The 23,768-nt window shown below is 35.9% G+C and overlaps 1 protein-coding gene across 4 annotated transcripts; it reads left to right on the forward strand.

The window, feature by feature from the left end:
• The first annotated feature begins 4,387 nt into the window (after positions 1-4,387).
• LOC131165299 (actin-related protein 5) lies at positions 4,388-23,450 on the forward strand. Of its 4 annotated transcripts, XM_058122956.1 has the most exons (13): positions 4,582-4,647; positions 4,787-4,857; positions 5,350-5,470; positions 8,042-8,166; positions 17,116-17,160; positions 18,137-18,248; positions 18,570-18,679; positions 20,869-20,978; positions 21,059-21,149; positions 21,228-21,659; positions 22,002-22,129; positions 22,352-22,694; positions 22,807-23,450. In XM_058122956.1, the coding sequence occupies exons 4-13, from the start codon at positions 8,083-8,085 to the stop codon at positions 23,311-23,313; spliced, it is 1,962 nt and encodes a 653-aa protein (XP_057978939.1). In that variant the 5' UTR covers positions 4,582-4,647; positions 4,787-4,857; positions 5,350-5,470; positions 8,042-8,082; the 3' UTR covers positions 23,314-23,450. The 4 variants fall into 4 exon arrangements, with proteins under 4 accessions (XP_057978936.1, XP_057978938.1, XP_057978939.1 ...); XM_058122953.1 differs by lacking the exon at positions 5,350-5,470 and having other exon boundaries at positions 4,388-4,647; XM_058122955.1 differs by lacking the exon at positions 5,350-5,470 and having other exon boundaries at positions 4,421-4,647; positions 18,146-18,248.
• Positions 23,451-23,768: the final 318 nt, after the last annotated feature.

Raw genomic sequence — 23,768 nt, forward strand, 5'->3', positions numbered from 1 at the left:
GGTGACGTGGAGTCAGCGTGGCATGACGCCGTGCGCTTTTGTCCACTGTGCCTTCCACCGCGTGGCAGCATCTGACTGATTTGGCGGCTCCGCGCCAGAAGTTTCCGGGTACTGGGTTTGAATGTGGACCGCTGGTTTTTTCCCCCCATTTCGTGTGGCTGGGCTTTACTGCTCCCAGCATAGGATTCTTATTCCCTCCATGGGCCTTGCGGGCCCATTGGCAAAAACCCGTATGGTTTTGCGTGTGGCGCGTGTAAAGTCTCCTTGACTACGTCGTTTTCTTATAGGACGTCAGGGCCACCTTTGGTGCCCCACGTGTGGCAAGTGGCCCAAAAGGTTGACTCTCCAAAGTAGCTGGCAGGCTTGCCCTTTTTCACCTTTCACTCTTGCTGAAGCCCACTAAGTGGGGTCTGCTAGTGGACCGGGCCTGCTCTTTGTCTTGGGCCTAAGATCCAAAACCATTTTGATATAGATGCTGATGGGCTGAATTGATTTTCATTGTTCAACTAGAAAAGTCAATGTAGAATTTGGATTATGGGTCAGCGGTTCGTTGTCCACTGCTCTTTTTGATGTTCAAAGATCAAAATTTTCTCTTAAAATTTAAATAAATATATGGCAACTCAAGATGGAAATAAAATTTAGTTTTAATCTATGTTACATAGATGTTTTTTCCTTGCTTTTCAAAGTATAAATTAATGTAATTTTTGTTTTAAAAAATTAAACCAAATATTATATGGTCAATGTAGAGTTATTAAATATTCAACTTTATGGTTGTGTAAACCAAAGCATTGCTATCTTATGAAATTAATTTGAAATCGTATGCTTTTAAAGGGTATTTTAGCGATTATAATTTGACACTTTTATATCGGAGGTCTCGGATTTAAATTTTACGAGGAATTAAAAGGAATATGGAAAGAGACATAAGCTATCTCTCATTGTGTAGCTTAAGTATAGTTTAGCAATCAACCCAAAAACACATCCAAAATCATCTCTCTCATGTCTAAATATGTATCTTCACCCACTTTTACTGTAAATACATGTAGGCGTATTGAAAAATGAATGTTTTTCGACAATTGAAATTACTTTTTGTTGACTCTACGAGTTCAATCCTAATTTAATAATGACAAATCACTTGGTATTTGATATGTGCATTGAGTTTGTGAACAGGAACCATATTAAGCATGCATGGAAAGATAACGAGTCATGGAAATCACAAAGTAAAACTAACAAATCTTGGTAAGATCCATGGAACTCAAAGAGTACGAGAATCAAGATGCAAGCGGCAAAGTTCAATAACATCTTGAGAATGAGTATTTAGAATTCATGTACTTACATTTTCGTATGATTTAATTTGAAACTCAACATAACTTAGAATAATTTTAGAATTCATGCATTTCATGTATATCATTAGGGAGCCTTCATGGACTTATAAATGTTTTTGAAATCATGGAATATATGTTTTATAAACGACCCAAGAAAAAAAGCAAAACATTTTTTTTAAATTAGAAAAAGGAAATAAAAAAAAAAATTTCGGTAGCCTGAACTCCACCTTAGTAGCCTGAAGAATTTCTTCAGGACCCTTAAGATTAAGTTTGGTAGCTTGAAGAATTAATGGGAAAACACAAAAAGTGACCAAGACACCTCGGTCGCCTGACCTTGGAACCTCAGGCGCCTGAACCCACTTTAGGAGCCTGAACTTCCCTCTTTAGGCGCCTGACCCTGTATTCCAAGCTAATTTTTTCAAAAGGTTAATGACTTTAGTTGCCTAGGCTTCACCCCTTAGGCACCTAAACTTGCAGGAAACTTAAAATTGTGAGTTTTATTAAACGAACTCGCGAGCTATTTCTTTGATCCAATGGCTGAGATTAATCCTAAAGGTAAGATATTACATATATTAATATCTAAACCCTAGAACTAGACTAAGACACACAAGAAAGAGAAAAACACATATTGTTGAAAGAAGATTGGAAAACTTGCTCCTATTACTATACGATTGCCTACACTTCAATTTCTAATCATCAAACTTGGGCACATCAACTCAGAACCTTGAAGGGAACTTGTTTACTCATCTGGATTTTCATTCTAGTATTGAGGTTTGATCATTTAAGTTATTTTTTTCAAGAACTTCTCATCTCATTACGTGTTTTTCAATATCATTAAAGAAACTGATCTTGAATGTGCATATACATATAAATATTTTTTTTAACAAGATCATTACTTGAGAAATGTTTTAGCTAATGGTTGAATAGTGTTTGATTCAAGAGTAAATCTATTTTTCAAATAACTTCCCAATCCAAATCTATTGTTGAAATAAGTGGGGTGATTGATAGTGAGTATATTCTCACATAGATTATTTGGACAATCTCACTACTTGATTAAGTTTTTTTTTTTTTTTGGTTAAAATGATTTGATTCTAGTGTGTGGTTGTTAAAGGATCTATATTTTAGATATATTAACGTTTGATTAAATATCCTTGGTTTTTATAAATATACATTTTATTAAGAGATATTTTTCTGAACAACAATATATTCAATTTGTAAGTGTTGAACATCATTATTTATATATATACATGTTTGCATATAACAAAGATTGTGTTGAGATTGAATATTTGAAAGGAACCTTTTTGATTGTAATTGATATAATCTTCAAAGCTTTTTGATAAGTTCACAAAAGATATATTTGTGCATTTTTACCAAGTGAACTAGAATCCTAAAATTCTCCAAAGTGCTTAAATATATCTTTATTTGAGAGATTTCATAAAAAGAGTATTTATGTGTTGAAGCATATCATACATAAACGATTGTATCGTTTTCACATATTTTGAGCTTCAAGTTACATCACATGTCAATGTACTAGGATTTTGAATTGTACTCATCAATTTTTGTTAGAAGCAACATTGAGTGTTTGCAGATTTGAGCCTAAATTGTATTCACGGTTCGGTACGTGAACCGGGGTTGAGGAGAGAGCTGTATCTTTTGTAAGCAGCGGATTAAGAGGGAGCTGTACCTCTTGTAATAAGCGAATTGTAAGGGAAGCTCCGTCCCTATTTAAGGAGTAGGGATTATAGTGGAATCCTTGAGTGAGTTGCTCAAGGCGAGGATGTAGGCTGGGTTGGCTGAATATCGTAAAATCGTGATTGCATTCTCTTTTCCCTTATCATTTTTATTTTCCAACTTGCTTGTGTTTGTTAAATAACTTTACATGCACTTAATTGGGTAAAAAGGAATTCATTTATTTAATAATTCAAATCAACATCAAATTCCAACCATTAATTAGTTAAACATAGAAATAGGGATTGATTGGTAAATAAGTTTCAAAGATTTTTTTAAAATACCCAATTCACCCCCTTTTGAGAATACACCTAAATCAACAGCAGCATTCTAAGCTTTAGGAACATGAATTGAATGTCAATTAAAATTAGGTTAGTATATACTTTTTAGTTAAACTTTCAATATTTATAGTGTCATAAGTGCCTTAATTTTATAGCAGGAATGTTAATGTTGAGGAAGTTTGATCAATGCAATATTGTCATCCATGAAATGTAAACATAGTTTAGTAATTGTTGGGCATGATCATAAACTATATTCCTCCTTAGTTAAATATTACAATATTATTACTCTTTCTTTCACAGTGAGTTCATGAAACTTAGGTTATATTTAATTTGTGAAATAATTATTTTTTTAACAATATGCATGAAATAAAATGATAAATTTGAAATAGAGGCAATAAATATTTCTTACATATTACTTGTTATTTCGTCCAACATGTAATACATATTACTTATCTATTTCTTATTGCTGTGAATGCATAAAGATTTTATTTTATTATTTATTTTATGATAATAATACAATTTTTTTATATTATTGTCATAACCATCTTATTTATAACTAATCTATATATAGGAATAATCATTCATCGAACCAAAAGTATCCTCAATATAAAACTTAAGGAGTGTCTGATAAAACCATTAATAATTTTCACGATACAAAATATTTTTCAAAACTTTTAGTAATTTTTAGTAAAATCATATTCAAGCCCAGCCATAATAATGAAGTTGATAAAATACTGTTCCATTTTTTACCCCATTTCTTGTTTTGACTTGTGTTGTATATTTCTTTTTTATTGCACAATCAAATCCTGAAAAAATAGTTGCACAAAATTTTAAAATTATAGTCTAATTAATAAACATTGTCTTACTCTAAGTATATTATTTATAAAAGTTATATCTCATATTTTATGCGGTAGAAAAAAAAAAAAAAATCCTGTATATGTAAAGTCATTTAATTCGATTAATTGAAGCTGCTAAAGCTAACTAAAATAACCGATTAAGCGATTAACTGTATTTTTATAAAAAATTTAATAAGATTAAAAATTGAATAGATATTTTATTTTTAAATTAATTGAATCATCGTCGGTTTCGACAAACCCTTCAGCGGACTTCAGGTGAGGGTGATGAAGTCATCGATTTCAGTCGCTGCGCACTTCGCAGGCTTGCAGTGAGGGCACAGTCGCAAAACCCTCATTCTTCTTCCTCCGCGAAAGAGAGAGGATGACTTTTGCAAGAATACAGAGACAATCAGACTACAATCTCTTCCCCTCGAGCTGTCCCATCGTTATCGACAATGGCGCCTCCTCTTTCCGAATTGGGTACTCTTTAAAACCCTAACTCTCCTTCGTTTGCAGTCTCTTGTTCAAAGCATTCTTTCTAAGCTGAACGTTGGCCAAGCTCCCTTGCATAGCTTATTACAATCTCATGTTCGTCTCTTGTTTTACTGCAATTTTCCAGATGGGCGGGAGAGAATGACCCTCGTATTACCTTCCGCAACATCGTTCAAAGGCCCCGCCACAAAGCGACCGGTTCGTATCTCTTCCTCACTTTTAGTATTTATTTATTTATTTTTGCGTTGATTCGTTTCTAATAATTACGGTGGCATGCGTTTGGATTCGTGAATCTGGGTTCGAGATTATGAATTTTAAAATTTTGGTTTGGATCAACAATTTATTTGAGGAAAGGAACGGAAAGAAAAATAAGAAAGAAACACATTTTCTACCATATTTTCTCTATATATCAAATTCTGTTGAAGGAAAAAAAAATTGTTGTAATGGAATTAAAAATTACAAGAAAAAAAAAACGAACATTATTGTTGTTTAAAATTAAAGTTCTGTTAATTGAAATGGCATATTAATATTTTTATTATTATTATTGTTATTATTATTATTATTATTATTATTTTCTTTCTCACTTTCTATGACAACTGAACATGAAACGTGGCTTCATTCTTTTTTGCTTTCCTTTTCCTAATATTTTTCAAGTTCTAAATGGGGCCCAAACATGGTTTTAAATCGCAGTAGCGGGTAGCGTAACATAACGGTAACGGGTGTAACGGGGAGCAGGAGTAGCGGATGTTACATAACGGGAAGCAGGTGTAATGGCCGTGAATTTTATGTAGGCACGCACAACCTTGCGCATGTTAGTGTACTTGCATGTTTTAAGCTGTTAGTCCTTCTTAGAAAGAGTTTTATTGTATTTTGGATCCTTTAGTTCGAGTAACTAAGTTATTTGGTAAGGACAACAAGTTTATATTTGTTTTAAACCACCATTGAAAGAAAAATTAAGTGTGTCTGCGTATTTATACTTCTCATTGTTCTTATCTGTGATAAATTCTTATGTGTGCTAAATTAATTAATAAAACAAAATACGTTATACACTCCATTAATCTATTAGACACATAAAACATACGAATAATACAAATATAAAATGGCTAGAAAAGAAATAGGTTGAAGTTGAAAAATATATAACATAAATATCATATTACTCATATTATCAAAATAAAAATATTTTCCTAACAGGTTAGTATTTTCAAATTGTTAATTAATGCATCTCTAGTGTAACAGTCCTGTAGCGGTCACGTAACAGCCGTAGCAGCTTTTAAGTAACGGTCGCGGTCCATAACGGCCACTACAGCCGTGATTTTTCTTCCCATCGATTTTGCAGTGTGTAACGGTATCGGTAGCCCAAAAAACCGTTACGTAACGGCGTTACATAACAGTCGCGACCTTTATTTAAAACCATGGGCCCAAGTAATTTAATAAAAAAAAATTATATAAAGGGCAGCTCACTTGCTTCTTGATTGGTTCGGATTCTTTAAACCCTAATTGAAAGGGGGATGCTAGGCTTTGGATTGGGGACTCTTTAGGGTCTTTTTCTTCAAAGTCCTTTTTTATTCATATGTCAAAAAATCTCTAAATGCCTGTTCATTCCATCTAGAAAAGTTGTGTGGAAGGGTAAAGTCCCTTTTAACATTCGAGCTTTCATTTGGACTTTGGCAAGATGAACATGAATGACTTGCTCTAGACTAGGAGGCCTCACATGGTTCTCAGATCGGATGTAGTTGTGAGCAGAACGAGATAATTGTTGTTTATTTCTGCATTGTGGGGTGAGGTCTTTGTGGAACAACTTGTTCTTCTGCTTGGTGAGGTTTGAGTGGCTTTGCAGACTGTTCATGAGTTTATAGCAGTGCACTTTTGGGATTTTGGAATTGTGCAAGTTTAGCTGCTGCATGGACACTTAGGAATGTTGAATTTTTAAAGACCAGAAGACTCGTCCAAACTTGATTTGGGAGAAGGATATTTTTTGGCTTCCTTTTAGGCTCATTCTTTTGGGGGTTTTTGGGGGTCTCTCGCTGTTCGATATCCACAGGGATTGGAAGGCAATGTTGATTTAACTCCTTTTTATTATTTTTCTTTTTTGTTCTTATGGAGGATGGCTTATCCTCCTTACTCTGTAATTGCTTCTGTTCTTACTCCAGTGAATTGTTTGTTATCTAAAAAATAAATTGATCAATGACCAAAGATTGATTGAATCTTCATGATGCTTCGCTTTTGAGGCTTTCTCTTATCATTTTTTTTTTGTTTTTGTTTTTTTGTTTGTTTTGTTTTGTTTTTTTTGGTTCAGGGTGGAAGGTGTAGGTTTCCTTTGATAGTCCATTTTAGAACAAAAAAATAACTTAACTTTTAAAAATTTACAGGTAAATTGATCTTAAATTTGTATTATATTAATGGGTTTATGGGGAGGAGGAGGCCATAAGCACCTTTTATTTCCTGTATATTAATTTTGCTTTTTTTTTTTTTTAAATTTATTTTGAATCCATAAATAGTACTTCACATGTTGCTTCAAATTTAATATGCAAAACTTTTCTCAGGGATGCCTCTATCAAATTAATTTCAAAATGCAGGGTTATAACAATAATTTTGAATTTTTTTGGGGGAGATAGGTTTGTCTTTCTGAACAATTTTGAGTGTAGTAGTTAAAACTATACTAAACAAGTTTGGAGGTTTATGGACCCAAGAGCAAGTATATCTGCATGGGACTCCCTGGGGTTTGCCACTGGCCATACAAACAACAACTGCAGGTTGTTGTACACTGCATGGGGTGGCTGGTGTTTGTGGAGCTGCATTCTTCAAACTGAAAGTTAAAGAGTCTGTTCAGTTCAAGGAATCTATGTGAACACCAGAGTTTCTTTGTTCCCTATATTATCTTTTTCTTTCCTGCTCCATTGTTTTTTAATCTACTTATCTTTAGCTTCCTGTCTCATTGTGGGGTTGTAAAAGAGATGAAAATGGTTTTGACTGTTTTATGTTGTCAGCTTGTTGAACATACTGAAACAGTGACAAGAAACTTGTCAAATATGCCGAAACACCTTTTGGGGCGTGCCTATCGTTCCCATGACACATGGGTTCATTTGCATACTAGAAGTAAGTAACTGAAAAAATGGGCAGGAATATGAAGCATTGGTGGCTGATATTTGTAATCTCATTATTTTGGCCTTATATAATATGGTTTGATACTTTGATTTATACAGCTAATTCGATATCTCTGCTTGCCTAATGTTTGTATCATTTATTTCGATTTGAGTTTTTATTAGCCTTTTTTTTCTCTTTATATCAACGAGAAAGTGAGCCTATCTTATCTTGCATGCTATCTTTGCTTCTAGAAAGCGGTGATGTTGATTGGAGCAATTTGTCTTTCTTTGTGATGCAGGTGAGACTGTCACTGTTGTAGGTGACCATGACCCTGCATTGATGAAGTACTTTGATTGCACACGGTCACCACCTCGCTCTGCTTTTGATAGCAATGTTGTTTATCAGTTTGAAATAATGGAATATGTAAGAATTTTTCTAGTTTTTCTAGCTTTGAATGTGTACTTGTTTGATTGATACATCCATTACCTATGCTAGCATGTTTCCTACTCTTCAAAATTTCACTGTTATCTAATGAACCTTAACATTATCTTTTGGAGCTACATTTTGGAACCTCAAAAATTTTGATAAATGTATTTAGCCTTAACACCATCCCCCCACTTGGCCAAAATAAAAACCTTTTGGGGCAATTAGGAATTTTCCATTTATCAAAAGTTTCATCTGTCTTTTGCTCTTGAGATAAGAATCATATTCTAATATGCTTGTGGATATTAGAGAAAAATGGGAGGGCTTGTGGTTTAGGAGACTTCAATTTTAGTTTTGTCCCCACAAAAGGAGTGGGAGATCCTCCGATTCTTCCAGCATGCAGGAGTTTCATGACTTTGCGAATGCTTTTGCCCTCATTGATCTTTCCCTTATTGGAGGCTTAGTCACGTGGTCTAACTCTAGAGAGTTCCCTTGATTCCCTCTCACTCAAAGGCAGATAGATTCCTTATTTCTTTTGAATGGGAGGAGCATTTTCCAAAGGCTTCTCAATCCTTGCTCCCTCAGCCCATTTTTGACCACTTTCCCATCTTGCTTGACACTGGGGGCATCAGGTGGGATCCAAACCCCTTCCAGTTTGAGAACATGTGGCTTAATCATGAAGGTTTTGACGATCTGATTAAGAATTGGTGGCATTCAATACAGGGGAAGGACAGCTATGTGATTGGCTCTAAATTAAAACTTTTGAAAGAGAAGCTGAAGTGGCGGAACAAAAATTTATTTAGCAATGTCACCTTGGTAGGGGGTGAAATCCTGGTATGGGGGAGGGGGAGATAAAAGGGGTGTTTGCAATTTTTTCAGAAATTTGTGCACTATGCAGGAACCTTGGAGGCTGTGAATGGTATTTCCTTTAAGAATTTGAGCTTCTCCGTGGCTTAGTTCCTCAAGAGATCGTTTAAGGAAGAGAAATCATTTCAACTCTGAAGACTAAAGAGTTGCAATGGGGACAAAGCCCCAGGCCGTAATGGTTTCAACATGGATTTTCTTTCAAATGAATTGGGGTACGTTCAAGCAAGATATCTTTGGTGTCTTCAATGATTTCCACAGCTCAGGAAAATTTGTGGCTAGCATCAACTCAACCTTTGTTTCATTGATCCCAAAGAGTGGGGGCTTTAAACATCAAGGATTTTTGCCCCATTAGCCTTGTTGGTAGCTTGTACCAACTTCTTTCTAAAGTTCTTGCAAACAGGCTCAAATCAGAAATTTTTGAACTTGTTGGTAAACATCACCATGCTTTTGTTGCAGGCAGACGGATCATGGATGCCGCCCTTATTGCAAATGAGGTTGTTGACACCTATTTGAAGGGAGGAAATAGTGGCATTGCTTGCAAGCTGGATGTGGAAAAGGCTTTTGATCATGTGAACTGGGATTGTCTACTTTATATTCTCAGAAGGATGGGTTTTGGGGACATTTGGTGCAGTTGGATCAATTAATGCATATCTACACCCTCTTTTTCAGTGCTTAATAATGGTTGCCCCATGGAGTTCTTCGAATCTTCGCGCAGTTTGTGTCAAGGGGACCCCCTATCCCCCTTTTGTTTATCTTGATTATGGAATTTTTGAGCCTTGTGTTAGTCTAAGCCAATGAGGATGTCCTGCTTAAGGGGCTTAGCATTGGAAAGAACAACAAGATCTTAGTGGTCTCCCACCTCAGATGATACGATTATCTTCTGTGATTATGATCTGGTTCATATCCTTAACCTTAGATGCATTCTCCTTGGTTTTGAGGCAGTTACAGGTCTTAAGGTGAATTTGGGTAGTGGTGAAATCTTCTCTATGGGGCCTTGCGATTTTGGTCCTTTTCTTGCAGACATCTTAGGTTGCAATCTCAAGAACTTTTCCATTTCTTACTTGGGCCTACCACTGGGTGCCAAGTTCAAAGACAAGGGAGTTTTGGATCCCATTATTGGCATATTTGAAATGAAACTAGCTGGATGGAAAAGGAATTATCTCTCAAAGGGTGGCAGGCTCATGCTCATCAAGAGCACCTTAGCCAATCCCCCGGTCTACTTTAGTTGTTTCCAAAAGACTGGAAGGGACCCAAAGAAGATTCCTATGGAGGAACACAAGATTTCAAGTATCATCTCGTTAAATGGGAGGTTGTTAAATGACCAATGTAAAAAGGGGGGGCTTGGTCTTAGATCTCTCCTCACTTTCAGCAAGGCTCTTTTAGGAAAATGATTGTGGAGGTTCATTTCTGAGTGAAATTATTTCTGGAGGGAGGTTATTGCAACTAAATTCGGCCTTCATCATAATGGCTGGATTTCCAAAGAGGTTACTGAAGTAATTGGTACAGGTGTTTGGGAATTCATCCAAACAGGGTGGGAGAGGGAGGATATATTTTTTTTGCATGACATTTGGTGTGGCGATTCCCAGCCCAGCTCTACTTTCCCTACTTGCCTGCGATAAAAATGCCCTCATTTGTCACCATCGGGAACACACCAATAAGAGGACCTTCTGGATTATTTCCTCGATCAGGAATGTTTACGACTGGGAGATCAACACTCTTATTAATTTCTACAGCGGCCTCCATCATGTTCAGAGCCGAGCCTCTTCCATTGAGCCCGTTTGGACCCTAGGCACAGAGGGTATTTTTTCTGTCAAGTCTTAATATAATCACTTTTGCAGGCCAGTGCGGCGTGTGACCAATTTTTCTTGGAAGCTTATTTGGAACAGCAGCCCCTGTGAAAGTTGCTTTTTTTTTTTTATTTTTTTAACCCGGGAGGCTGCTTTGGGGACAATCCTCACCTTAGACAACCTCCAAAAAAAAGGTTTGACCACAGCGAATAGGTGTTTTCTGTGCCTTGAAGGAGCGGAATCAGTGAACCACATTCTTCTCCACTGCTCTTGGACTAGGAATCTCTGGATCCTAGCTACTTCCATGGTCAAGCAGAAATGGATCATGGCAGCTTTGGTTGAAGATGGATTTGAGCTTGGAAAGGGATCCGCTCCAACAAGTCCAAAAGGAAGGCTATTTCCATGATCCCCAAGCTATTTTTTGGGCTGTTTGGAAAAATAGGAATAGGAGGGCTTTCGAAGGGAAGGTTTCTTCATTGCTGACCGTCATGGATGGCTGGATGGCTATGGTCTCTAGTTGGCACCGTGGATTGTCTGGGAGATACATGTTTGTTAATTTAGGTGTTATCCCATGAAGAGGGGGGGGGGGGGTGTTGAATTGGGTATTTTAAAATATTTTGATATTTCAATCCTTAATTTAAATTCTAACCATACAAACACAGATTTGGATACACACAATTTCAGTTTTATACAACTCAATTGATTTAATCCGTGGATATCTCAATTAGTTCAGTATTACCCAATTATTCTCACGTATTTTAGATATTCATATATACCAATATTTAAAACATGCACAACAGATATAATATGAATTTAAATGCGGAAATATAAAAGATATAGAGAGAGCGCAGACACCAAATTTTTAACGAGGTTCGGCCAAACTCCGCCTACGTCCTTGCCTTGGGCAAAACCCTCAAGGATTCACTAATTCCGCTTCTTTAACTGGGACGGAACTTCCTGTTACAAACCCACTGCTTACAAGAGGCACAACTTCCTCCTACTCCGCTGCTTACAAGAGGCACAACTTCCTCCTATTCCGCTGCTTACAAGAGGCATAACTTCCTCCTTCCCGGTTCACAATCCGAACCGTCAATACAATAGATTGATAAAATTCCTGAACACTCAGATGCTTCTGAACAGGCTAATGAGTACAATAAAAATTCCTAACTCATATTCATATGATTAAACTTGAAGTTCAGTATGTATGTAACGATGAGATCGTTATATGAATGATATGCTTCACAATATTACCCTTAAATCATTATCTCCCAAAATAATTATATAAGTAGATGCTTTGGAGAACTTAGGATTTTAGTTCAACTTACTAGATGCAAGAATACCAAATGTGATCTTTAAAAAATAGTCTTGAATGTTATGAAGATCTAAGTTCTTGCTATCAAATAGTTCGTAAGAGCAAACCTTTGAATAAATAGATGACTTTAAGTATTTCAAAGATTTAACAAACAATAATTTTTCAAATACTCCTTTTACCAATAAAGTAGATCCCTTTGTCTAAAAATATCACTTTGAATATTTTAAGGATTCAAACTTTAGAATATTATTCCCACAAGATTTTTCACAATAAATAAGTATGAGAAAATAAGTTTCTTACTCTCAAGATGATTTTTATTTGAACGGATAATGGAGAAGACAACCGTTTAATAAAAAATTTAAAGCTCAATGAAATATTTCTCAAACCTCATGATCAAACCTAGATTTAGCAGAAGTTTGCTTGGATCTTGAAGATGCGAATGCCCAATAAGTATGAATTCTTTGGAGTGCAGGCAACGATTCTCAGCAATAGTATTCAAAGCTCTCAAGAGATGTACAAGGATGTTCAAAGCTCCCCAATCATGTGTAAAAGGTGAGGCACTAGGGTTTAGAGGTTGTTTTTATAAGTAATCTCGGCCTTAGGTTAAGTCCTGACCGTTGGATCAATTTGATCAAGTGAATAATCCGCGTGTTTTCTAGCCAAAGTTCAGATTTTTAAAGTTCCCAGAGGTTTAGACGACTGAGCATTCGGGTTCAGATGTTTGATGTCCCTTAAAGCACTCTTCTGAATTCCCAGCTTAGACGACTGAACTTAAAGTTCAGATGTCTGAAGGTGTTCTGCCTATTATGTGTTTCAGTAATTAAATCTTCAGATGACTAAACTAATTTTTTAGTCTTCTGAGGAAATTCTTCAGACGTTTGAAGGAAAACTTCAGTCGTCTGAGGTTGTATCTTCAGACTTCTGAGGGTACTCTTTAGTCGTCTAGGCAGACCAATTTCAGAATTTTCAGTTTAGTTTTCAAAATCATTTGAGCTCTCTTGCTTTAATCTCTTGTAAAACATTTTCCGGGGTTCAAAATTAGTTCTCTAAGTCCATGTTTAACTCTAGAAGGTTTTCATGAGATGCATGTGTAGGGTATATTTTGAGTTTCTAGCTATATCATATAAAATATGCACATACATCAATTCTAAATACCCATTCCAATGACGATCTTGAACTTGACGTTTGCATTTTCATTGTTCTACTCTTTTAGTTCCATGGATTGTGCTAGGTTATATAAGCTTTAATCCTCGTGGCTTCCATGACTTCATCACCTTTTGTGCATGCTGAGTAATGATCCTGTTCACAATCTCAATGCACAGATCAAATACCAAGTGATTTGTCATTATCAAAATAGGATTGGACTCATAGAGTCAACAATGTTTGTTATTCTTATTTCTTTGATGTACTCTTTTGATTGGGATTTTGCTTTTGTTCTTTTGCTGTTCTCTGCGCTGTTTGGCATCCTCTTGATACCCTGTTTCCTCTAATGAATTTCCTTTCCTTTGCTGATAAAAAAACAGAATCATATTCTATGGTGTGAGATTTAAGGCTTTGTGGATTGTGGAGGTATTAGTTTAATTGAAATGTTGAATTGTGCCAATGAATTGTTCTTCTGAAACCATATCAAGCATAGCTGTTTGAAGAAGATTAGAAGGTTGCCTCATACTGACAGCTCGAGTTCAGCTTTTGGTCATAAGAAAAATAGAATTTCTGTTTTTTCAGTTTTCTTCCTTGATGAGATCTATTTTAAGGAAATACTAGTACTAGCTATGTAGTTTCTATTTTCTATCAAGTTTATGGACTTCAATTGGAATCAGAGGGTGGTAAGCTCCTTGAACGTTAAGTATTTACAAAGCTTAAGATTTTTGTTTAGATTGTTCAGTTAAGCAACTAATATATATATATATATATATATATATATATATATATATTTATATTTATATGCAACTGTTAAAGAAGCATGATCAAAGAGATCATTCCTTGCTTTCCAAGAATGATAAATGGATGCAGCGAAAGTGAGTTTACAGATAGTGGCAGCAATATTAGCAACTTTTTGGTAAGTCTGCCAAAGTTCTTCATTCCAATCCAGAGGTTTTCTAGGAAAACGAAAAAGAACTGAAAACTTTTTAACAAATTCCCCTCCTAAAACTGCAGTGGAAGAATAAATGGTCTTTGCATTCAGCTGCTTCTTTGCAGAGATGACAGAGAAGAGAGCAAACTCTTCCCCAAGCCTGAAGTTTATATCCTTTTTTTGTCTTTTTTGGCTAAAGGCGGCCTGAAGCTTATCCAGAATCATCAATCTCTTATGCCAGGCAGCTGATAAAAGAATGCCTGGGAAGTGGGAATGTGGTTCTTGAACCAAACGGCTGACTACCAACTGATTTCAGGAGCCTTATTCTTAATTGTTTCCAGTCAGAATAAAGTGAGAAAGAACCCGTTGTAATTAAGTTCCGGAGAAAGTTGTGAGCTTTAGAAACATCACAGACAAAGTCAAGTAGAGAACTGATTTTTCAGCAATAGCACTAGATTGCCTTCTTGGCCAAAACCATGATCTATTATAAATCATATTCATCCTCTTTAGCAGTACTAGATACCAAATCAATTGTAATGTGGGGACAATAGTGAGCCGGCAGAGGGCAGTGAGGATGCCAGGGATCAAAGAACAAAAATGTGTCTCTGCCATGACCTAATATAGATCAAATACAAGGATAAGCCAAATCTCTTGCCCTCAAAATTCTCCTCCAGGTCCAAGTACAATCCAGGGGGAGGCTTAAGAGACCAAATGCTCCTACCTCTTAACTTGTAAAGGCTAATCCAAAGAAAGGTTTTGGAAAGACATATATTCCAAAGCATTTTACTAGAAGATACTGTGCCAATCAGAAATAAGCTTCAGAGTTCAGACCAAGCCCACCTTTTTAATGAGGCTTGCAAACATCAGTTCATTTAACCTTGTAGCAAAACCATGTTCCAATCATTTCCTTTGCAAATGAAAACTTTGAAAATTTTTTCACTAAACCATCAATGACAGCCTGATGAAGGAAAGGAAGATACAGATTACCAACAATCTTGAATACTGAATAACTGAATAACACTGATTTAAGAAGTTGCAGCCTTCTAGCATAAGAGAGGTACTTGTGAGCCAGTTATCCATTCTCAAAGAAATGTTCTCAATCAAAAAGGAACAGACCTGCTTATTGATTTCCTTGGTGGCTAGGCAGAACCAAGTACTTGTGTCTCGACAGGTAAAATGGCTTCTTTAATCCCCAAAATGTGTAAAATTTCAGATTTAACAGGTTGAGGAATGTAGGAGCAGAAAAACCTCAGATTTTTCCTAAACCAGATATGCTAGAGAAGAGAGTAGGAGTGTGCTTTTTACTTTTTTGCAGAATTAAGGTCTCCATGAGCAAAAACAAGCAAGTCATCAGGAAAATAAATATTAGTAATATTGAGTTTTCTGCACTTGCTGTGGAAAGGAAAAAGAGTTACAGATTTCAAAAGAACTTCTGTAAAAACTAAAAAACCTCCATCACCATTATGAAGTGGTGAGAAGAGATGGGATCTCCCTGTCTAACACAAGAACCTTCTAAAGATCTAATTAGTGATTCAAAAAATAAAATTCAAAGGAGTTGATTATTCTCCAAAATTCTGAATGTGAAATTCCAGCTAACAGAATCACATGCTTTCCTTAAATCCGCTTTTACAGCAAACTTAGGAGATCCAAAGAAACTAGAATACAAGATTTGGAAGATAAAGTTCTGGTAAACAGCTAAAAAATAACTACAAAATTGCTGCTCTCCAGACACAAATTTCTTAGAATGATAATTGTGAAATAGCTCTTGAGCAAGGAGAACATTATCCTGACTGTATATACCTTCGGTAAATGCAGTTGATTGGAACCTATGAAGGAAGCCAAATAAATTTCGCAGCTTGGTAATTGGGAACTTAGTTACATATTTATAGAGAATGTTGCAACAGGCTATAGCTCTAAAATGTGAAGGATTAGAGGGAATTTTCACTTTAGAACTAAAACTTCCCGCAGTGGCATTCACCTGCTTCAATAGCTTACAGTAATTGAAGAAGGACCTGACAGCAGCAATCATATCAGTCTATAGTGCTCTGACAATATTTGTAGAACTTGCATTGAATTCATCAGGCCCTGGGGATTTATCGTCAGAAAAAGAAAAAAGAAGCCTTCTTTATTTTCACCTTTTCTACAGGCTTCCAAGAGACATTTTATCAGTTTCAGTCCAGGAGAAGTTTCTAATTTTCTTGGGACCGCTAATAATGATATTTTTGGACTGCAATGCTTATTGTCTCTGATTGGCATTTAATAAATTAATGAAAATTTTGTTGTTGTACATCTAATTAGAAAGTAGTTAATAGTTTTCAATGGCCCATCCATCAGACAACCAAATAAAAAACTACCCTTCTTCTATGGCTTTAAGAAGAATGAGGAGGAAATAAGAAGGAAAACCTCATAAAATATCTGCCGGTACATGTCATGCTGTATTAATGAGGCAAGCATTACATTCTTGTGTGACATTTTTTTTTTTTTTCAATTAATTCTGGCTTCAACACCACTGCATTACATTTTATGTTGGATTGACTAAAAGATGAGAAATGCTACCAATGTTTACTTCAGAGAGTACATTAACAGTGCAGGGACATTATACTCCCAATTCTGTGTGTGTATGTGTGTGTGTTTTTAATTTTAATTCTTTGTGTGCTGATTTTATTGTATTAATCTTATTTTTGCATTTATTTCAAAGATTGGATATGATTTTATGTCTTGCAAAATCACATATTATTTGTCAACGGGGCATCATATGATTGCAGTAGATAGGTTGTGTGTGCCCAAGTGTGTGCTCATTTATTTATTTATTTTTATGCGCAGACAGACCACATGCTTATTAATTCATTCAACAATCATGCTCATCATTGGCAATGTGCGCCCTCACACATTTATTCTTGTTTATTTAGATTCTTGATTATGGGCTTGAGCGAATGGGTGCAGATGGATCACAGGTCTGCAATTTTCCTTTCATTTAATTGTTTAATTACTTGAAGTCCATTCGAAAGTTGTATTTTTTGCTTTATGAAAATCAAATTTACAACGGACAGTTAAATGTGAAAATTAAAATGATTGTACTTATTCTGAAATGACTCTTTTTTTGAATTCGTGTGGAGAAAAATTCTAAGTGATAAAATTGAAAAATATAATGTTGAAAAAATTTAAACTTCCAACTAGTGAATATGTTTTTGGGGAGGAATTTTTTTTTTTCCCTTTTCTGTTTTTCCAACTGTTTTTCTTGCAATCAATACTGCAGTTCAAGGCAAAATTAATGCTGCATTAAATACTCATTAGTGGAATTTGGGTTTTTGCAACATTTTTCATTTTTGAGGATTTTTGGGGAGGCAGCTGCAACATGCAGACTTTCAGCAGCCAAAGTATGAAAGCCCAAGCCAACAATGATTTCATGGAAATAGCAGGAAGACTACCGTTGACTTCTGTTAAAAAAATGGCTTAGGAGCAATTTCTTCTCAAGTCTTCTTGCAATTTCCAGGAAAAATCAATCTGGGATTATGTCACACAAGCCCAATTCCACTAATGGTACCATTGCTTTTTGCCTTGAATAAACTTCTAAAATGTTTATAGAATTGATTAACAAGAAAAAAAAAAAAGGTTTTCAACTCATAAGTTCAAAAGGAAAAAGAAAAAAATAGCAAAAGTTTGTGCTCCAAACCTGATCTACTGTTTCAAATTCCTCCACTTTCCCCTTCCTGTGCTCATACCCCCCCCCCCCCCCCCCCCCCAAAAAAAAGAAGAAGAAAAGATTCAAGTGTTTTCATTGAGTTCTACTTTTTTTTTAAGACATGCCTGGTTTGTGGCGGTACTTGTTTTTTTTTTTACTACTAAATGCTTAATGTTACATTCTTGAGGATTTTGTTTTTGGTAGTACATTCACAGGGCCTTTTTATTTATTTATTTTTTCATTTAAAGGCAGAACAGGTTGATCATCCTGTCCTGATAACAGAATGTGTGTGCAACCCAGTTCAGTCTCGCAGTAAAATGGCAGAACTTCTCTTTGAAACTTATGGAGTTCCATCAGTAGGTATGAGCAATGGCTATTGATTTAGAATTAAAACCTATGATGTTTTTATAGGCTTGCTAATTGGGCATGTAGATTTGTTAAATTATAGTTGTTTAGCATTCCAGCAAACTGGCATTCTACCTTGTGTCGATGAGCCATGCATTGACTGATGGTGAACTGTGATTGGTCTGGTCAGGCCTTCTGTCTACAATTGATATTGTTATCATTTGTCCTTGTAACTGTTTTATGTGTGGCTTTTGCTAGCCATCTTTTTATGTTTTTTGATGTTATACTTCATTATCATGCATCATAGCAAGTTTATCTTTCTCTTTGCAATAACAGCATTTGGTGTTGATGCGGCATTCAGCTATAAGTATAATCAACAACTTGGGATTTGTGATAAAGATGGTCTTGCAATCTGTCCTGGATTTACTGCGACGCATGTTATCCCAGTATGTTGCTCAAATCTTAAAATTTGCTTTTATTATTGATTGACATGCTTATAGTACAAGAGCTGATGTTTTATAATTTATTTGTAGAAACTTTAAATTATCAAACTCTCTTATGGTAATCTAATTAGCAGTATCCTGTGCTATGCATGATTTTATTATTATTGTATAAAATTAATTGATATCTATGCTCGAGCTTTGGGGAATGTTAATGGTTATTTTAGTCTTTTATTATTATTAAGCGTGTTAGTGTTATGTTAATTAGTGATAGTTAGTAAGCATATTAAGGCCATTAGAATGTATTTGATATGTATTATTAGATAGAGGAGAGACCTATCTTTATGTTAGGTCCTTCATTTAATAAAAAATTTCAATAGATACAAAATTCATGCCATAGGTGGTGAAGTATGAAAATCTAAGTGAATTTTTTTTAGCGGCATTCAAGATGAAAATTAGACAATTTTAATTATCAAAGGAAAGTTTTGGACCTTGCTGCAAACTGTATCTGTTTGGTTGTTGAGAAAATGTGTCAGAAGAAAAAGAAAACAATAGACTTGATGTTAAAGTGCAAATGCTAGATTTCTAAAACTGAATCTAAAGCTGAATTTGCAAGGGAGCAGTGGCTGCCTCAGAATATCTTGGACTTGAAAAACTTGAAGATTGCACTCTTTGACTCCCCACTGAAATGGAACATGAATCTTTGGTCGAGCACAAATCTTTGTAAGCCCTAATATCAAGTACAGTTGCAGCACTGGTATTTTTTTTGGCACTCAAACTAGTCAACGGCCACCTATTGTAAATCATGCAAGGCCTTGAATTAGTACTCTGATGGCCCTCCCCTTCGCTCTTTCTCCTCAAATCCCACAGTGCCAACACACACACACACACAAGTTTCGAGCTTGATGATGCAGAAGCATTCAGAAGTCCTCTGGCCCACCTATAAATGAATTAAAAAGATTGAAATTTTAGAATATTAGGGATGGGATCTTGGAGCACTCTTAAGCCTCAGTTAGAATTGCTTTTTTATATGATATATTTTGGAGTACACATAAAAGTATGTTTAGATTTGATTAATTTGAGCATTCAATAAGTTGCATTCCAATCATATCCATAAAAGATCAATGGCAGTGCCTGCTACAATAATACAATATGCTAGCTGGTACAAATTGAAGGAAGGTTGGAGAGGATATCAGTATAATTGTATTTTTTAGGCTATAACAATACAGGTTGTTATACTGTTATTCATGATATTGGTCCAACTGATTGTGATTAAGCATTACGATTAATTGATAATTGGTTGTTATGCTCGTATATGACCTTGATTGTTCATGTTGATCATTTCACTAGTTGATGCTTGAATGCTGAGCATGGATTGTAGATAATTGCACAAATAATAGTGGATTGTCATATTTCAAGTCTCATGATTCAGTTTGTGTTTAAAGTTTCATTAAGTCACTTTTGTTTTTAAATTGCCTTTCATGTTTTCTGTATATAAAATCTATCCTTCTTGTTTTATATATTTTGCTTAATATGGAACCTGGCTTGCTGATGAGCTGCCACCTAATAAGCTTTATGCTTCAAGCATGAGCAGGGTGGAAAACCTTGCCTTACACCTAAAACATTTTAAAACTATATACTGCACAAGTCTCTAATCATGGTTATCCCATCTTTTCTGAATTGTTCAATATTTCTGAATTATTATAATATTTTTAAATGATGAGCATGCCATGGATTGCAATCTTCCAAAATATGGGCTGTTACATGTGGGGCCAACTGATGCTAGCGATCTGATTACAGGTCTCTTTACATGCAAGTTCTTTCCTGTGTATTATAGATTTATAGTCACAAGTGTGTTATAAATTATCTGTTTGCTGTAGAATTTTTGTTTTTAGTCTTTCATTCTATAGGAGGGAAACTTTTTAGTGTCATTTTGTGATTTTAATTCCTGGTCATGAGATGCTCCTCTCCCTCTCTCTCTCCCTCTCTCTCTCTCACTCTCTCTCTCTCTCTATGTCAAATAAACTATTCTCATTCATCTTTTTAATCAGTGAGATTTAAATGTACAAACTGGGTGATTTTAATTGATGCTAAATGTTGCAGTTGTCCTTGGTTGATGGTTATGATAATTCAACCAAAAAAGTTAAAAAAAGATGGTTATGATGATCTTTGATATTTTATCTTTCAACTTCCAGTTTATTGATGGAGAGCCTGTTTATAGAGCAAGCTGCCGAACCAACATTGGTGGATACAATGTCTCCGATTACTTGAAGCAACTTCTTTCACTTAAATACCCTCATCATATGTGAGCCCATTAATAATTGTTTTCATCTTCTTTTGAATGGGACATGCTGTTAGTTGTCTTTTTGTAAATGCGTATGACAGGTCTAGGATTACATGGGAAAAGGTCGAAGATCTGAAGATGGAGCATTGTTACATTGCACCAGATTATTCTTCGGAAGTTAGATTATTTCAGGTAATGAGCTTGTAATCTTTCTCCACAATTTTTTTTTTTTTTTTTGATTTCTGACAACTGTGTCGATAATTGTAATAGAAAGGAATGAAAGAAGCTGAAGATAAGACCAGGTATTGGCAGTTACCTTGGATTCCACCACCATCTGAGGAACCACCATCAGAGGAAGAGATTGCAAGGAAGGCAGCCATAAAGGAGAAACAAGGTCAACGATTGCGAGAGATGGCTGAGGCAAAGAGATCTTCTAGGATAAATGAATTAGAAAATGAATTGCAGGGTTTGGAATTTCTAATAGGGCAGCTTGAACAAGTGGATGAGGATGACATTCCGTCTTTCTTAGTGCAGACTGGCTATGTCTCTAAGCAGGAAATAGAGTCTTCCCTTGCGAAAGTTGCACAATCTTTGAGAAAAGCAAAGGGTGAACAAGTTGAAGCTGAGGAGAAGGCTGAACCTTCCACAACGGACAAGTTCCCTCTTATCAACATTCCAGACAACATGCTGTCCCCAGAGCAGGTATGCTTTTGTAGAAACTGGCTAGTCATGCACCAGTCTTCATAAAGCTGCAACAGTTAGTTTTGGTTGAAAATAAATGTTCAAGGACAAGTGAAAAAAATAACCAAATTTCATGAAATCTCTGGTGCCAAAGATTAAGTTGCTATGTTATTTCTTGCTCTGAATTTCTTGCATGCATGTATATATGTCTATTATTTTCAATTGCTGGATATAAGAATGCAATGTTGGGGTTGCCTTGCAGTCTTGTTGAATATTGATCAGCTCAAAGCTGTGAACCCCACTTTTGTGATTTTCTTGTAAATGATAATAATATCTGCCTTGGATATTGTGGTTTCTTCACAGCTCAAGGAAAAGAGGAAGCAACTGTTTCTTAAAACCACATCTGAGGGTCGGTTGCGAGCTAAACAAAAACGCTTTGAAGAGGAATTAGAGCGAGAGAGGCAAAACCAACAAGATGAGGAAAGACGCTTGTATGTTGTTATTTTTTGTCTTGTGAATTGTTTCATTTATAAAATGGATGCTAGGGTTAAACAAAGCATCACTGTTGTAAGTTGAATTGCATATCCTTTACTACATGATGAGCCATTGGATTTCTTTGAGTTATTTAGTGCTTGCGTGTGGGTAAATTTATGTGAGTTTGCATTGCATATGGTCATGTGATTGATCCATTCCCTTTTCGTTTTTCAACGTAGAGAGAATCCAGAGCTTTATTTAGAGCAGTTGCGTGCCAAACACAGAGAGCTTTCTGAGAAGTTAGATCAGCGAAAACGACTGAAGACAAATGGCAACCATACGAATGGAAACCATAATTTGTCTGGTGGAGTTGGCCGTGGTGAGAGATTGAATGCTGCCCAGAAGGAAAGGATGCGCCTTTTGACAACTGCAGCATTTGATCGAGGGAAGGGTGAGGATACTTTTGGTGCTAGGGATGAAGATTGGCAACTCTATAAACTGATGAGCAAGGATAATGATGATGAAGATGAGGGACCGGACGAAGATGAGGCGGAGCTGGCTCGCATCTCTTCTAGGCTTCAGGTTAGTAATTTGTTCCAGTAGTCACCTGTTTTTTCATCCTGTGTTTTGTCTTAAATATTTGCACTGGATATGGAAATTCAGTTCAGTAATTCTCAAATCCTAATCATGGCAGGACATAGATCCAACATTTGTTCCCAAGACAGAGTTGGGGTCTCTTCAGCCTTCTGCTGAGGTGCCAAGGTTCCGTCCTCTCACAAAGGAAGATTTCCAGATTGTACTTGGGGTCGAGAGATTCCGATGTCCTGAAATTCTATTTCATCCAAATCTCCTTGGAGTAGACCAAGTAGGGTTGGATGAGATGGCTGGGCTGTCATTGAGGAGGTTGCCATCTCCAGGCGGAGGCATAGAAGAGAGAATGACAAATTCAATCTTTCTGACTGGTGGAAGTTGCCTGTTCCCTGGTATAAGTGAGCGCTTGGAAGCTGGTGTCAGGATGATTCGGCCGTGCGGGTCGCCTATAAGAGTGGTTCGGGCATTGGATCCAATTTTTGATGCATGGCGTGGAGCTGCTGCTTATGCTGCTTCCTTGCGATTCCCAGAGCAAACATTTAGTAAAATGGATTATTACGAGAAGGGCGAAGATTGGCTTCGCAAATATCAGCTGAAATACACCCTATAACCCCTTTTTTTTTAGGATCTTGGACATTGCATTGTGAGAGAGAGATATTTTTTGTCTATCCCCTGCATCTTGTATGTTACATCTTCTGTAGTCAAGTATTAATGCATAATTAATGAAGCTGTTTTCATTATTCTTTCTATTTTGGTAAAACATGCATGACGGGCTATGTGTATTATTTTTTCAGAGTTTCGTTTTTGTTTTGACAGGAATTGGAAGCAACTCTCTTTTAGTGTATGCAATTTTTTTCTTTAAATATATGTATAATGTAAAAATACTCTTTGCTAACTGCTTTGCTGTCTCCTTTCTTAAAAAGTAAAGAGACAATATGTTAATCTCATTTTTGTGTTGTTCAGGAAGCAGGCTGTCAATGGAAGGTACGTGATTAATTCAACTAATTAACTGTAGCCTGTCCTCTCCCTGTGCCCTCGAGAGTTAAAAAATTTAAGAGTGTACAG

The sequence above is a fragment of the Malania oleifera genome, chromosome 10, assembly GCF_029873635.1.
Source record: "Malania oleifera isolate guangnan ecotype guangnan chromosome 10, ASM2987363v1, whole genome shotgun sequence".
Lineage (NCBI taxonomy): Eukaryota > Viridiplantae > Streptophyta > Magnoliopsida > Santalales > Ximeniaceae > Malania > Malania oleifera.